The sequence below is a fragment of the Pygocentrus nattereri genome, chromosome 26 (assembly GCF_015220715.1).
Source record: "Pygocentrus nattereri isolate fPygNat1 chromosome 26, fPygNat1.pri, whole genome shotgun sequence".
NCBI lineage: Eukaryota > Metazoa > Chordata > Actinopteri > Characiformes > Serrasalmidae > Pygocentrus > Pygocentrus nattereri.
In genome coordinates, this window is record NC_051236.1 from 6,285,215 (window position 1) to 6,303,171 (window position 17,957).

Sequence of the window (17,957 nt, forward strand, 5' to 3'; positions counted from 1 at the left end):
TTCGGAGCCTGAGCACGCTTCACCACGTCCGGGTGCGTCTTATCTCTGCCCACACGCGGCAAGAGCAGGAGAAGCCACATTCAGGTCATCTCTACTGACCCACTGTGTCCTGACCCCTTTCACCTCCACAGGTCAACCCAATCTGGTACAGCGCAGTTATCTCCTACAGATTCTCACTCCTCTCTCTCGCTCTACTCTTGGAAGCTGTTTTGCTTTTTAAACACTGGGCACTAAAGTCATTTTAAAGTGAAATCATACCTCCCCACGCTCTGATTCCTTCACACACTTAACACATCATCTTTTATGCTTTGTTTTACATGTAAATGGCTGATCAGGAGGGAAACAGGCGTGTCATGAGGTCTTCTGAGCTGCTGTGCTGTGTAATATAGAGATACAGCAGAGTGGCATCGCCTGGTAAAACAAAGAGTGGGGATGGAAGTGGGCAGACAAAAGGCCCCAGCGTTAAAGCATCCCCTGAGACATTCCAGCTGCAATAGTCTCTGCACTGCCTTCTATGTTTCTCCTGTTTCCAAAAGCCTTCAACTCCAGACCTTGAGTTCAGTATCTGGTCCCTTTGTCCAGTGGTGGCACTTTACACCACTGCATTCCACGCTTTGCATTGCTCTTGGTGATGTAAGGCTTGGATGCAGCTGCTCGGCCATGGAAACCCATTCCATGAAGCTCTCTACGCTGTTCTTGAGCTGATCTGAAGGCCACATGAAGTTTGGAGGTCTGTAGCGATTGACTCTGCAGAAAGTTGGTGACCTCTGTGCACTATGCCCCTCAGCATCCGTTGACCCCGCTCTGTCATTTTACGTGGCCGACCACTTCGTGGCTGAGTTGCTGTCGTTCCCAATCGCTTCCACTTTGTTATAATCCCACTGACAGTTGACTGTGGAATATTTAGCAGTGAGGAAATTTCACGACTGGACTTTTTGCACAGGTGGCGTCCGATCACTGTACCACACTGGAATTCACTGAGCTCCTGAGGAATACTAAGGAATCCTCATAAGTGTACACTTATCAAATACCTGCTGTCACAATGACTATCAATCATAATATTAAACTATTAATGTATCCTTAAAACTAACTAAAACCAAAACAAGAAACTAAATAAAATTAAAAACTGGTGACAATTTCAAAACTTCAATAACTCCAATTATGCCATCTCTCCTTACTAATTGCTCAGATTCCTTAAATAGGAAAGAAATTTCTGCACTAACGAAGAAGCAGCCAGTGACCTATAATAAATCAAACCGACAGACGTTTCCAAACGTCTCCTGGATACGGCAACCAAAGAAATTAAGCCTGTATGGTCATGCAAGAAAAGCAGGAGAGGCCAGGTCCTTACAGGAAGCTCCTTTGAGGGTCATTTCTCTGTAGCGTCTTTCTCCAGTCCCTGAACTACTGAGCTAGAGGAGTAGAGCAGCAGAGCACGATGAAGAAGGCGTTGAATAACTCTATAAAGCCTGTGGCCCACTGTAACATAATCCCCTTTTGATTTGGGGTCCCTGCTTGTTCATTAAAGGCAGGAAGAGTGTAAATGTATTAAATAAGAAAGAGAGAGGGAAGATGGAAATGTGTGGGAAGCTTGGAAGAGCAAGGAAAGCGCTGAACTCCCAGTCACAGCTATCCTGTAATGGGAACTTCGAATTCAGCCTTTTAGACTAACATTAAGAGATCAAGAACCAAAAGAGAAAGCCAGGAGAGAAAGATGCACTGATGCTCGTCAAGGACGTGAGTGTCACAAAAAACCTGTTAAACACTGAAGTGTGAGAATAAAACAATAACAATACATTTAATTTGTCCTAACAAGAAATACATTTTATTTAAAGCTTGCAAAGGAACTGAACAGTGTGTTTGGGTTTATAGCTGTGATGGCAGTTTTAATAATGTACAGAAGCACAGTGTGACTGGCAGACAAGTACAGGCTCTGCAGTTTCTTTAGTAGCAGCACTGAAACCAGAGGCCAAATAGTACCTGCTCTGTGAGCATCCATGAGGGTCCTGACCACTGAAGAACAGGGTAACAGAGTATCAGAGAAACAGATGGACTACAGTCTGTAACTGTAGAACTACAAAGACCAGCTATACAGTAAGTGGAGCTGGTAAAGTGGACAGTGAATGTAGACACAAGGAGGTGGACTTAATGAAGTGGACAGTCAGTCTATACCATATATTTCTTATGTGTGCTTCTACAGGCGTGACGTGGAGAGCGGACATGACACCAGCTTTTTTTATAACTCAAGGTAATTTTTATTTGGGAGGCCTATATCTTTTGCACTGGAGCCCATAAAATCCCAGTTACGCCACTGTTCAATCCTCTTTGCTGTTCAGCTGGGCTCCTGGCGATTTGCGCTCACATTTCTGGACTAACTCTGAGGTTCACTCTGGCAACTTAAAAGCGAGTGGGGCTTTCACAAGCCTGCACTTCGCTCTCTGAAGATGAAGTGCCCCCAGCTACAATTACTCGCTCTTTTAACATGAGCCTCTGTGCCCCTGTTCAAAAAGGAGAAGTTTATGCCCAACCCACTCCAATTGCTCATCTAAGTACCAAAACACTGCTTAGCCATGTGTCCAAATCCTGGCTGTGCCATGTTGGGTCCCTAGCTGGGCAAAGAAGAGCTGGGCACAATCTGACACAGGGTAAAACGTAGCATGGATATTTAAACAGGTTCCAGTAAACCTACATCAGCATTTTATCACCTTAAAAACAACAAGATCAGAGACGGTCCTGGAGAAGCTCATCCATGCCTTTATGTCTCGAGGGATTGATCACTGTAATGGTCTCCTAAGGCCTTGGGTTCACTACACGACTTTCAGAGTCTTAACAGGCTATAACACTGGCTTATGCAGGCTTTTTTGGGTGACTGAAATACTGGTGATCCACACTATAATTAGGGATTAAGGATTTACTCAACTTTTAAGATGTTGCTGAGTCGAAAGCAGCTCACTAAACCCAGCAGGTAAACATGTTTAAGTGGATCATGGATGTAAAAATGTGATCAGTTTGGTATTTTTAGTTTTATAAGCACATAAACTCAACTGTATATATATATATATATATATATATATATATATATATATATATATATATATATGTGTGTCATGATTGGCTCCTCCCACTCCTCTATGTGCTTTTTGTTTGCTTTTTGATCATCCACGTGATTCTTTGTTTTGGTTTTCACAGTCCTGCCCCCTTGTTTTGTGACTCCGCCCCTGATTGTACCCACCTGTTTTCTGCCTGTCCCTCGTTATCCCTGTGTTATATAAGACCCGTGTTTGCCCTGGTCTGTGTTGGTCTTTGTTTGACTTGCTAGTCTTTGTGTGTTTTGACGTGCTGTTTGATGTGTGGAAACTGTGGTTACTCAGCTTGTGCGTCCGCCTCATCACTCCCTGGCATTACAATATATATATACAGAGGAAGCATGGATATACTCGTGTGTATATATATATATATACACACACGAGTATATCCATATATATAAATATACACCCCAGTAAATTGTTCATTACTGCAGTTCTTACTGTTCCAATTCTTGAGTCATTAATTAGCACATTAATAAACTATTAAATAATATCTGAAATAATGTTCTAGTTATCATAATTACCACTGTCACTACTTAATGACTAATTAATGCACTACTTTTAAACATTTGAAATGATTATAAACTAATTCAAATATAAAATAGTGTTACTTTCTATTTCCATCACTAGTTAAGGGTTATTTGGTGCATTTGCTGACCATTCAGTAATGATTACGACTCTCAGATAAACTCTTTCACTGGTAGCAGAGATGTACTCAAATACTTTTAAAATGATCAAGCATGAAGCAAACTGTGTCAGTGTGCACCCCACGCTCTCCTCCTGGAGAAATCAACTGGCAAGTACAGCATAGACCAAGACCTGCTCTATGACTCCTTGCCCACTCCATCCCCCCAGGGACGCCCACAGTGCCCACAGCACAAATTGACAGCTGTTATCAGTATCTGCATATCAAAGGCCAGTTTGACTGAGCTTCTGTGGAGACGGTCCCGCTGGTACTGGTGCTGCGTGTCGGAGGTGTGGTTGCTTTTGATTGCTCAGTGGAAGGTAAATGTAGTTTAAACAGATAAAACACTGAAATTCCTCAGACGCAGAGAGAGCTCTCCACGCTCAGATGGAGAGGGAGACGTCTGCGCTCTGCTCTGTCTGTGTAAATACCTCGTAATATTCTCAGTGACCTTATTGTTTACAATAGCTTTTCTGTCAAACACGTTATTTGTTAATTATAACACGTTTTACTCACTTGCACACCTTAAACCTCACTGTGAGACCCTAAAACTACAAGAAGCCGAATGTTCCGCTTTGTAAACAGACTTTATAATGTGCAGCTAAATGGCTAAATGTTAATTAAACCTGCAAACACTGAGGTTCCCACTTTAATTTGACTCCTTACCTTATTCTTCAATACTTTCACTGCCTTAAAGCGGAATTTGTACATAATTAAATGGTTAAGATATAAACAGAGCCGTTCAGAGCGGTTTGGTGTGAAACACTCCGTTCTAGATAAATTGAAATGAAATGGTGTTTGTAGAAATTCAGAAAAAAGCCGCGTCAGTCTCGACTGCATATGTGGACATATTTCTATATTGAGCTCTATTTACACAAAGTTAGGTTAGTTCATCATTTATGTTGAACAGACTCTCCCAAAGTTTTACGCTGCTGCGCTGACGCTGAACCGCGTGCTGCACTGGGTCGGTATGACCAACAGGTCAAAACCAGCTCTAAACAAAGTGACCGCTGGGCCCTGATTGGTGCTCTGGCTTTGCGCTTCTTTCGTTTTGACATGCTACGTTTTTATACACACAGAAACCAAAAGGAACCACAGATTTCTCAAAATGTAGGAGGAAAAAGCTGGATATTAGACTCTGAAATGTAGTGGAGTGAAAGGAAAAAGTCGCCCAGAACGGAGAAACCTCAGTACAGATACACCAAAAAATACTAAAGTACAGAAACTAATTACATTTACTTAGTTACCCTGCGATGGACTGGCGACCTGTTCAGGGTGTATCCTGCCTTCGGCCCAATGACTGCTGGGATAGGCTCCAGCACCCCCCCTTTCTTTTTTCTTTTTCTTTAAGTTACTGTCCAGCACTGGTTATTATTGTCACTACACGGTAACCGTCGCTGTCCTATCAGGTTTTATTCTGTGCTGTGTTTGATGATGGACTGATTCAGTTCAATTTCATCCAGAATTTAGTTTCAGATTTGGGCAAAATTTGGCCAGACTCAGGTAGCGCTGGGACTTGATACCCCAGCTGTGTTCTGGACGGCTCTATTTCAGGCCTGTTTGAAGCTTCACACTTCAGGTGGCCCTTTTCACCTTTTTCATTTGTTATAGTCCGAGGAATAATTTAGATTAAGTGACCCTTATTAGTCCCACAACAGGGAAATTTCACCTCCGCATTTAACCCATCTGTGCAATGAAATGCCACACCCACACACCCACACACACTAGGTGGGCAGCCCTATCCACAGTTCCCAGGAAGCAGTTGGGGGTTAGGTGTCTTGATCAAGGACACCCCAGTCATGTGCTGTCAGCTCTGGGGATTAAACCAGCAACCTTCAGGTCACAGGGCTGGTTCACTGACCTCCAGCCCACGACTGCCCCAAAGATGAAGGTTATCGATGACAGCTGGCACTGTAGACCACCACAGCACTTGGGTTGATTTCATAGCACTAATATTATGCATTGAAAGCTGATTTGCATGGAAAACAGAAAGCGCCTTTTTTTCATTCCAGCCAAACCAAACGTATTATCATAATGATAATAAATAACCGCCAAACTGGCAGCTGGTAAACCCATTTACTTTCCTGTACTCTAGAAAATTGGGAATTAGATCAATTGCAACACATTTTTACCCCAAAGGTTTCTTGGCGTGGGGTAAAGCTGGTATCGAGTCTGAACTACCAACCTAAATCCATATTTTATGCATGACTCTCCGATCAAATTATCTAGGTCACGGTCTGAGGTTGTTTTTGAGTGCTTTTCTCCAAGCATACGAAACAGAGATTGAATTGAACAAGATCCAATCAAATCAAGAGCCACATGCACACGAGCAGCTGGAGCACCGGGCAATGCAGGCCAGCCAGAACGCATCGAGCAACTGCATAGACTGTATTAAGCTTCATAAGACCTTCCTATGTGCTGCACAACTGCGCAACAGTGACCAAGCACAACTGCTTAACCATTGGTGCTTGATATTTCGCATAATTTTGAGCCAGAAACTGTCACATTTTCACTTTAGTTATACAAATATCACTTTTACTGATGCATCTGAACATATTTTCAAAAACTAAACCTGAAAAAAAAGATTTTCTTTAGATTTACGCAGCGGAAAAATAATTAAGCGAGCGAAAAAATCTTAAATATAGTCGACAGATCGAATATTCCTTGTTATGAGACTTTGCGGGAATGTTGAAAGATTGTTAAACTTATTTTTAGACATTTTTACTTGTTTTGGAGTAATTTTATCTAGTGAAAGTGTCTTATTCTATTGGCAGATCATTTTACTTATTTTAGGAAACAATGCTTAAAATAAGTAAAATGATCTGCCAATAAAATCAGACACTTTCACTAGATAAAATGACATAAAACAAGTACTAATACTAATAAGAATATATACGATAACAGTCTCCTAATGAGAAATAATGGATGTATAGGCTACATTTAAGGTGTATTTACCTGCTATGATGTCATTTTTTGCAGCGTAGCTCTTTTGAAACTTCATTTAGAGAAGTATTGTGATTGGATTGGATTGGATTGAATTGGATTGCTATGCTACTGGAATTTTCATTTAGGGACAGCAGTCATGAACTGCTGGAGGGAACGGATTGTTATGATTGGCGGCTTCCTGCCAGAACTCACCCCGTTGGCCCTGCTCAGGGCTTGGAAGTAAATGCTGTAGCTTTTGGCGGGAGACAGCGGCGCGTTCCAGTAACCGTTATAGGTCTTGTTGTCCCCGATGGTGAAGGGCTGCACCACCGCCAGGCTAACTGGGGAGAGCTCAGCCGCAAAATAATGCGCCGAGTCCAGGATGGAGGCGTTCCGGAAGCTCACGGGGACGGAGAAACACTCAATGACATCAGTCGCCCGCCGGACTTTCTGCTTCCGCTCCTCCTGAACCACCACTTGGTACGCGCTGGAGAAAGAAGACGATGATGTGGTTAAAGACACTGAAAGTCAGAGCACTGTAACACCGACATTCACTCATATTCACAGTATAACATCTTATATATGAATTATTAGACTGAATTGGCTGAAAACAAATTTAGGACTTTTAACTGATCTTGGACTTTAGACTACAATCAATTTACTCTGAGTGACTCTAAACCTTAATTATGATCACTTTATTAAAACTAATGATTAAACATTCCAAATCAGTCATAGCCACCCAAACTGTACCAATTGTGTCAGTTGGGACTGTTTCAGTGATAATTTCAGCTCATTTTGAGCTCAAAAACTCAGCAGTTCATGACCAGCAGTCACGGCTTTGAAAAGCTGTTCACACAGAAAATCACCAGATTTTACACTAAAACACTAAAAAGTGCTGAACTGCAGAAAATATGACGATTCTTAATGTTCCTCACTGACTTTCAGACTTTGAGCCACATTTACTTCAAAACAATGGGACCTAACTGCTCACCATGTGGCCATGTGTGTGTGTATATATATATATATATATATATATATATATATATATATATATATTTCACAGTTGTATCTCCAAAATGGAAAATGGAAAAACTTCTAGGCTGCATTTAACTAGATTATGAGCTTATATATGTAAATTCAAAATTTGTCTGCTTCCAATCATATAGAAAAGTTTGGATGGCATTTTTGGTTGATTTTACAAGTGAAAATAAGCTCAGAGCTTCTCCGCAGAGATGCAGTTCAACACCAAATTACTGTTTATTTGCTGAACGTAGCAGTTAAAACATAATCAAAGTTATCAGGTGTTTTTCTCCCCACTATGTGAAACTCAGCACATTAATAGGAATAATGCACTGAAATTAGCAGGAAAATGACATTTCTAAGAGTTTTTCCTGTAGAAGATGCGCTTATTTTCACAATGAAAAACTTCAAAACGTGATTGGATCGGGACGTCCAGACGGCTGGAGTTCCGTGTGCGGACTCAGACATGAACAATACATTTTGAAACTCTGACCATGTTTATACACCGACTCATTTCCAATAGGGATGAAAAACCAGTAATATAATACAACCAGCACCGCTCCCACTAGAACCTCCTCCACCTCCCATTAGACCTCACACACCTACAGACATACACTATGGAATTCAGCGCCATTTCCTGTGTCCAATATAATCAATAGTTTATCTGCAGTATCGTTAAATGATCTCTATAGTGTAGAGATGTTTTTGCTTTTCCTTTTATTTTCTATTTATTAATGTTTATATTGTAACTCCTCATCATTCCCATGTGTGATATAAACCGGTACCTCATGGGCAATGCTCTGTGAAATTTGGGTGAAATATTCCTACAATGTAAATATCTTAGCTTTTTATTTATTTATAATTCTTTATTTTGTAATGTTTTGTGAAGCACAGAATTTATATTCCTATCGTTTTTATTTTTAGTATTATATATTTTGTCTATAAAGTAACAAGAAACAAACAGTAAAAACCCAGTTAAGTAATTAGCAAAGTTAATTACTGACTTGTTCGTTCTCTTCTTCTTGCTTCTTTTATTTCCTGAGTGCCTTGTTTTCCCTTTGCTGTTGTACCACTGAGAATTTTCCCACTGTGGGACTAAAAAGAGATGATCTTAACTTATTTTATCTTATCTTCTATTAAATTGGCCCTTTAAAGGTGAACCACCGATGTTTCAAAACCTCCAATTTTTAAAAAAATTCTACATCATTAGATGTTTTAGATGGAAACCGAGTCCATCAGAGCGGTTTGGTGTGAAACACTCTGTTAGAGAAACTGACCGAACTTTTCACAGTGGTGGTGATGGGAACCAGACGTCCCCCTCTAAAAGCTCCTCACAGAAAGTTCCTACATGAGATGGTTCTGAATTCACTGCCTGATGACTGAGACACTGTTTTATGACAGTTTAGAGAACTTCAACTCCATTCATGGTGGAGGGAGACATGCAGGGCGCTGTGCGGCAAAATAGTCCCCAAAGAAAACGGATTATTCCAGATTTTCCACTATTTTCCATCATCAACATTCCATATGAACTCAGAAGACTCGTGTAGGTTCTCTGGTGGTTCTGGATGGTAAATAAAGTGTCATTATCTATGTTGTAGTCATGGTGCTGCCTGGTTCCCATCACCACCACTGTAAAGACGTCTGCTGCAGATTTTCCACTATTTTCCATCATCAACATTCCATATAAACTCAGAAGACTCGTGTAGGTTCTCTGGTGGTTCTGGATGGTAAATAAAATGGCTGTATTTGTGTTGTAGTCATGGCGACGCCTGGTTGGAGTCAGAACGTTTCTCTACAGTGAACCACTTTTCACCAAACTCTCTGAATGACTGAAAATGACTGAACTTTGAAACATTGGTGGAATTCCCCTTTAAGCTCCTTTCAGTCTGCTGTTTGACGTCTCGAGGGTCGCCGAGAGCAGCTAAACTCCCTCTCAGGGTCCTTAAAGGAGCACAAGAGCCACCTCGGCATCGTCGAGGAAGCTCAATTTGGTAGACGATGCTTTACGAAGCCAGTAGAGGGAAATGTCTACTGCGGCAGTTGGGTTAAAGGGGGGATGGGGCGGGGCCACGCCGGCCGGCTGGGGCTTTTAGAAAGGGCTTGTTGGGGGGGCATGACTGTGCTTCAGACTTCATGAATAGATAAGGACGTCTTTTGAGCTTTCATCGCTAATAGTGCTTGTTTGCAATTATGTCTATCTGCGCTGCGGACATACTTCACAATTATGTGCAATTAGGGAAATGTAAGTTTCGCCCAAAAAAAAATAAAAAGAGATGACGGCAAATTATTCCAGCCTCTAATTTGGCATCTTTCATAAGGGATAATTACTTATGACCAAAGAAGCTTTCCTCTCTTCTTACTTCTTCTTTTCCATTCTCCATTTCAAACTAATGGCTCTCAGTGCTGAGTGATCGAGAGAGAGAGAGAGAGAGAGAAGGAGAGAGAAAGAGAGCGAGGGAGAGAGAGAGAGAGAGAAAGCGAGAGCGAGGGAGAGAGAGAGAGAGAGAAAGAGCGAGAGCGAGGGAGAGAGAGAGAGAGAGAGAGAGAGAGAGAGAGAGAGAGAGAGCAAGAGAGGTTGTATGGTTGATGGTTGTGGGCACCTATTGTACCCAAACTCATCTACAGCCCCTGCAATTATGACCAATTTGCAGAGGGTTCCCAATATTATTAAAAAAGGAGCTATTACTGCGCAGGGTATTAAAATGAGCCGTTATTAAAATGAAAATGTTTCATGTTTATTATTTTACCCCTGTTTTGGGAGCAAAATACATCCCCGACATTCCTATCAGCGCCAGTTTTAGTACTTAGGACTGTCACTCCTAAAAACCGAGTCACTTTCATTAACGGCGGCCTCGTCCCAATAATAAAAGCACGCTTTTTTGTTTGTGTATTATCTGCCGTCGGCGTCTGAAGTCTGCATGTGGTGTCTGCGCCGAGGGTGAGGACACAGAGGAGCTCTGTTGCTCTGCCAGTGCGCATCCGAACGGACCGGGACCCCCTTAAAGGCTCAGCATACAAATGACGCGTGTTTGAATGAGAGCTTTTAACGCTCAGGTCTCTGACCGCTGCGCTGGTCTCTCCGCTCGGGCTGTGGACAGAGGGGAGAGATGGTTTTAGGAGTTTTCTTCTCCAGCTTGTTATTACTGAGGGTCCGGATCCGTATTTAAAGAGCAGGATTAGTCTGGCTTTAGTGCAGAGCACCCGAGCTGGAGGGTCTGAAAAAATGAAGCCTCGGCTGGAGACGCCCCATTTGTAGTTTTCAATTTTTGTCAGAATTTAAAAATGCCTGTTGTTCTTTTCTTTATATTGTGTGTAAATTTCATGATGAATGGACAAAAAGAACCGACTCAAAATTGCTTGGAAAAAATTCTGGTTCCATTGACTTACATTAAAAAGTAAGATTTACTTTTAATGTAAGTACAGCAAAAGTAGTTTTATACTTTTATAGTTTTATAGTCACCGTTTTAGAGGAATATATATATATGCAACAGTACGCTGCTCTCAGGGAATCCAGTGAAAAGTTAACCCCATTTCCTACTTTGTGTATATTATATTTCCCCCCTGGGATCCATTTATTTCATTTCATTACATTTGTGTACATTTACCAAGGTCATAATTCATTTTAAAATTTTTAAAACATTTCTGCATTTGGCTGTTTTGTTACAGTGCCTTTATATATATATATATATATATATATATATATATATATATATATACATGTCTCTCTTCTGATTGGCTGCCCTGTACTGTGCCTCAAAAAGCAAGAAGTCTGGGCTAAAACACCCCATATAACTTCAGTATGAGTGGGCGGAGCTAAGCTGCAAATTAAACAGGTGAATATATGTAAATGAACTGTGTTTTGTGACATCACAAAGACAATATATTCAGGGCAGCTTAGTTTCCACATATGGGTGTGTTCTGAAACTTTAACATCATATACATTCACTCAGTGGACAGTTTGTGAGGGGACGGTGGCCGGACAGAGGCTGGCTCACCTGACGGGGGCTCCCCGTGACTGGGCGGGCTTCAGCAGGACAGTGATGGTGGTTTCTGTCTCGTTGAGAGGAGAGTCGGTCTCGTATTCAGGCATCGACGGAGCTGCGGACACAAGAGACGTATAAGCTACACAATTATCTTATGCAAATGTCACAGAGGAATTTTGAGCGATTAGCCATGCAAATTTGCTCCTTACTGAGTTATTAACAGATTATAAATAGCCAAATCACACCTTTACTGGAAATACAATATGAAACATTTCCTATAATAATAATAATAATAAACATTTTTCCTATTTTTACAGAAATGAAGGTAAAATCAATTTTGGCATCCAATCCATCTTGAGCTTTAATAGTGCTACACACTTTAGTACACAGCACTAAAATGGATATAACCATATTTACTGTTACATTATTAGGTATTATTTATTGGTATTATTTAATTGGTTGGAACTAAACCATAAGCCCTGCAGCTTGCTGGTCTAGCTGATTGGTCTACAACCGAAAGATTGTTGGTTCAAACCCCACTTTAGGGGGTGGCACGGTGGCATGATGGGTAGCGCTGTCGCCTCACAGCGAGGAGGGCCTGGGTTCGATTCCCCGGCCAGATGACCGGGGTCTTCTCTGTGTGGAGTTAGCATGTTCTCCCTGTGTCTGCGTAGGTTTCCTCCAGGTTCAATTGGATGTGCTAAATTGCCCCTGGGTGCCCCTGCGATGGACTAGTGACCTGTCCAGGGTGTATCCTGCCTTCTGCCCGATGACCGCTGGGATAGGCTCCAGCGCCCCCACCCCCCGACCCTGAGGGAGAAGCGGCTTAGAAGATGGATGGACCTAAACCTTGTATCTACATTTTTTTGTGGATTTTTAACTCAAATCAAAATTATTATCATAATAATAATTTACCAACAGCTGCTGACAATCCAAGGGCTCAAATGTGTAAATAATATGTATATCACTTAAATTCAATCTATATACAAGTACAGTTAACTCACATATGAATCATATGCAAATGACTTACGCAAATTTAACCACTGCATAATAATATACAAGACGGTCAAACCTTAACCAGCACAAATACAATATGAAACGTTTTCTAAATCTGAATGTTGTAAATAATGAAAATTATCATAAAAATATACAAAGTAAGCATTTTTATAAGACTATAAGCTGATCTGCTCACTCTGCTTGACCCTTTATAACAAGAACGACCGTACAATCAAGTTTTGGTATCATCTCATTCACCTTCACAACCATTTCAAATATTTGGAAATGATCCCAGAACCACATGTATGTACACATATTTACAGTGAAGCCCTTCATATATAACACACTAGTGCACAATGCTGTGATGTGCTGGTCATTCGGGGCCCAAACGGGCCAGTAATATTTCATTCAGTGCCGACAGACAGAACTAACACATATACAAATCTAAGGCAAAGCAAGTTTGAGATATTATTAGTACAAATGTGCCACGTTTTGATTTATTAACACAATACATTTGCTTATTGCTTCATTTCCGGTAATAATTATAAAAGAAAATAACAAAATCTCAACTAGACTGTAAATATTGTAAATACGAGGAAATACAAAACAGTAATAATAATGAATTAATAAAAGTAATATAACATAATATAATATAAAAAATAACTTACCAATACATTTTTATGTAATTATTTTACATCGTTTGTTATTGCCTTGTATGACAAGAATGATCACAGAATCAATTTTAAGTGTGATGCACCACTTAATTCACCTTGAACCTCCATTTAGTTGGACATTATGCAGTTATATAACAATAATAAAAAATCACTAATCAGGCTGAATATCAAATACTAAATACAACAATCTGTAATATATCTCACTGATTATTATTATAATGATTTTACAGTAAATGTGATGAAACATTGATTTGAAAGGAATTATGTTCAATCTCTCTCTCTCTCAGTCTCTCTCTCAGTCTCTCTCTCTCTCAGTCTCTCTCACTACCTCTCTCTATCTCCCTCTCCTTGTCTCTCTCTCTCTCTCTCTCTCTCTCTCTCTCTCTTTCTCTTTCTCTAGTAAGATTCAATGAACAATGCAGATTTAATAAACGGTGTTTTTCCCGCTCCTGAAATGCCACGTCATTCTGAAATTGATCTGATGGTCTGTTGACGCCGCGGGTGACAGAAACTTTTGTTTACAGTGTGCTGTTCTCTGCCAACCATTCAATTTACACTCACCTTAATGTCAATATTAATTTAATAATTCAACGAGGAGGAATGCAGAACGGAAAAGCAGCAGCAGATTTAAGTGTAAATATCTAATATGTAATATCCACACTGTGATTCAGAGAGTTTAATTATCTGCAGAAGCTGCTGTAAACAACCGCCATCATGGTTTCATGGTTCACAGACATATAGAACCTCATTGTCAATAAGAGCCCTGGATAAATGAGGAAAGTACAGAATAAAGTTCCTCCTGTGGAGGAGAAGCTGTATAGTTTAAAAGATGAATGGAAGGCTGAATGGAGCCACGCTGAGCGAGTTGCCCTGTAAGCACAGAGCCCCTGAAGCAGGACGCCCGTCTTACCTGCGATCTTTGTGGCGATGCGGGTGGTGACGGGTGGTCCGAAGCCCTTGCTGGTGCTGGCCTTCAGGGTGAAGTAGTAGGTGGTGCCAGGGTAAAGTCCCACAAACAGATGGTGAGTTTCGTTCTGGAGCTTGAAGACTCGGCCATGCTGAGTGCTCAGGTCAGCGCTGGGGTCCAGAGAGCTGAGGGCCTTATAGGTGATCTGGAGGAAAAACAATCAAATCAACAGTGTTAATAATAACAGAGCACACATTAGTACAGACTGTCTGTTAGCATATTTTTGCTGTCTGTCTGCCTGCCTGTCTGTCTGTCTATCTATCTGTCTGCCTGTCTGTCTGTCTGACTGTCTGTCTGTCTATCTGTCTGTCTGTCTGTCTCTCTGTCTGTCTGTCTGTCTGTCTGTCTGTCTGCCTGCCTCTGCCTGTCTGTCTATCTATCTATATATCTATCTGTCTATCTCTCTGTATGTCTGCCTGCCTGTCTTTCTGTCTGTCTACCTGTCTGTCTATCTGTCTTCTGTCTGCCTATTTATTTATCTATCTATCTGTCTGTCTGTCTGTCTGTCTGCCTCTGCCTGTCTGTCTATCGGTATATCTATCTGTCTGTCTCTCTGTATGTCTGCCTGCCTGTCTTTCTGTTTGTCTACCTGTCTGTCTATCTGTCTTCTGTCTGTCTATTTATCTATCTATCTGTCTGTCTGTCTGTCTATCTATCTATCTATCTATCTATCTATCTATCTGTCTGTCTGTCTGTCTGTCTGTCTGTCTGTCTGTCTGCCTGCCTCTGCCTGTCTGTCTATCTATCTATATATCTATCTGTCTATCTCTCTGTATGTCTGCCTGCCTGTCTTTCTGTCTGTCTATCTGTCTTTTGTCTGTCTATTTATTTATCTATCTATCTATCTATCTATCTATCTATCTATCTATCTATCTATCTATCTATCTATCTATCTATCTATCTATCTATCTACCTGTCTGTCTGTCTGTCTGTCTGTCTGTCTGTCTGCCTGCCTCTGCCTGTCTGTCTATCTATCTATATATCTATCTGTCTATCTCTCTGTATGTCTGCCTGCCTGTCTTTCTGTCTGTCTATCTGTCTTTTGTCTGTCTATTTATTTATCTATCTATCTATCTATCTATCTATCTATCTATCTATCTATCTATCTATCTATCTATCTATCTATCTGTCTGTCTGTCTGTCTGCCTCTGCCTGTCTGTCTATCGGTATATCTTTCTGTCTGTCTCTCTGTATGTCTGCCTGCCTGTCTTTCTGTTTGTCTACCTGTCTGTCTATCTGTCTTCTGTCTGTCTATTTATCTATCTATCTGTCTGTCTGTCTATCTGCCTCTCTGTCTGTCTATTTATCTATTTATCTGTTTGTCTCTCTGTATGTCTGCCTGCCTGTCTATCTATCTATCTATCTATCTATCTATCTATCTATCTATCTATCTATCTATCTATCTATCTATCTGTCTGTCTGTCTGTCTGTCTGTCTGTCTGTCTGTCTACCTGCCTGCCTATGTGTTTGTATGTCTGTCTGTCTGTCTGCCAGGCTGTCTGTCTCTCTCTCTGTCTATCTATCTATGTGCCTGTCTGTGTGTCTGTCTCTCTGTCTGTCTATCTATCTACCTATTTATCTGTCTGCCTGTCTGTGTCTGCCTCTCTGTCTATTTATCTATCCATATGTGTACCTGTCTGTGTATCTGTCTGTCGATCTTTCTGTCTGTCTGTATGTCTGCCTATTACAATGAACCATTTCACATCACACCACTGAATCAGTGAATTCTGCAGAATTCTGCAACATTGGTGGAATTTCCCCCAAAGAAAAACGTTAAAAATGACAGTCAGGGCTACATCGATGGACGCTTCCCTCACTGACGCACACACAGTCAGTCAGTTCATGTCTGTGTGGAGATTGATGTTTGTGTAAATTGATAAGTACAGGGTTTGAGGGCAATCAAAACATTTTAGCCTGGATGTTTCACAGTTCACAACTCCATTTAAGGATTCAAATCAAATAAATTGACAGCTGGGTGCCCGACAGCGCTGCTGCCTAAAATCCTTTCATGCATAGCGGGTGACACACACAGTCCAGCCATGACTTACTGCTGACCACGGGCAACAAAACAGTCTGGAAAACGAAAACCAGGCTTTCAGATGGAATTTCACCCCAGAGTACACACACTGTACTGCCCAAAAGTCAGAGCCCACCCCTCGTTTATTTCATCTCCAGCCCTAACAACCGTTAAGAACAAGTAACAAACATATTAGTGCTGGGCAAAATGACCATATACATCATTATTGTGATAAATTATGTCACAATGCAATACAATGTGCTTTTATGAACATATCATGTTTATCGTCAGTGCTTGTAGAAACTGACCAACTGCATGTTTCATTTTAAGGGCAGCACAATTAGTCCTGTTTAACTGAATTTAGTGACAAATATTGAATAAAAATAATTGTGTTCACAAATCCAAAAACAGACTGAGGAATTATTAAGAATTTAAGTTAAGGAAACTACCCTACATTCATGATTTAATATCCTGCAAAACTGTCATTTACAAGTACCTGGATTATAAGGCAGATGTGCAGATGTAGATGTAGTGTTGTATGCATATAAACAATAGCTCAAGCCATGCTGTCAGATAATAGAACCAAGAGGGAGCATACAAACATGACATAAAAGTGGCCCCAATACTCATCCTTGTGGAACACCATAGGTGGTGGTTGTTGAGGTTCACTGCGTACCGTTCAGTCATACAAACTGCTGTTGATTACTCAAATAAGACTGAAATCAAGAGCATGGAAGGCCAGTAACAACCACAAGGCTACACAGGGGTTCCAGCAAGCCAAGAAGAGAAGGAAAAACTGAATGCCTGATAATAAACCAGCGGTGAAAATGATGGCAGGTTTAACCCTCTCAGATTTTCTCTTGCAAAAGTGCAATAATTGTTCAAAGCCCTCTATTCATGCCTGATAGTCATGTCACTAAATGTCACTAAAACCTACCTACCCCAACAACCCACTCTGAAGTGTATAACAGCATCATCTGTGGGCTAAAATTCAATATTCTGAATTTCACAGCATGCCAGATTTGAACACTAACAGTCTGCTTCCTAGTGACATTATTGCTCAGTGGTTTGGAGTAAATTTAAGAATCTTCCAAATAAATATTAAGATGTGATATTTTCTGTTTATTTCTAACAGGAAAATAAGATAGGGATAAAAATACAACACATGCATGAGGCATTTTTAAGAATGTTGCAAAAAGAAGCAAACAACAACCTAAATTTTCACTATTTTAGCATTATTTCCACAGTGGCCTAATTAATAATGACATATAACAGTTCCAAGTTTGGAACTATGTCCCATGTCAAGCCTATGTAAAGTAAATTAATAAAATTTAAATATTAAAATATTTAATTCATTTACTTTACATATATATATATATATATATATATATATATATATATATATATATATATATATATATAATAGCTGTACAACCAACCCTTAAGTCAAATGTGTAAAAATATTGCACTTTCTGTGGTTAGTGGCTTCCTAAAACGGTGCTTGGGTATCACGGATTAATAAATTATACATTTTCGGCCACAATACTTCCTCAGGCATGAGAAAATGTAATGATTTTGTGTAATAACTTTCTGTGAGGGGCAGA

The 17,957-nt window shown here is 40.5% G+C and overlaps 1 protein-coding gene across 14 annotated transcripts in view; it reads right to left on the reverse strand.

Annotated features, from left to right (window-relative positions):
- ptprt (protein tyrosine phosphatase receptor type T) overlaps positions 1-17,957 on the reverse strand; it is a 475,774-nt gene that overhangs the window by 196,839 nt on the left and 260,978 nt on the right. For all 14 annotated transcript variants that reach the window (XM_017723239.2, XM_017723236.2, XM_017723234.2 and 11 more), the window contains exons 10-12: positions 14,280-14,481; positions 11,712-11,814; positions 6,910-7,183 (exon numbers count right to left, since the gene is read on the reverse strand). In XM_017723239.2, the coding sequence (XP_017578728.1) occupies positions 6,910-7,183; positions 11,712-11,814; positions 14,280-14,481 (579 nt within the window). The remainder of the gene's footprint in view (positions 1-6,909; positions 7,184-11,711; positions 11,815-14,279; positions 14,482-17,957) is intronic.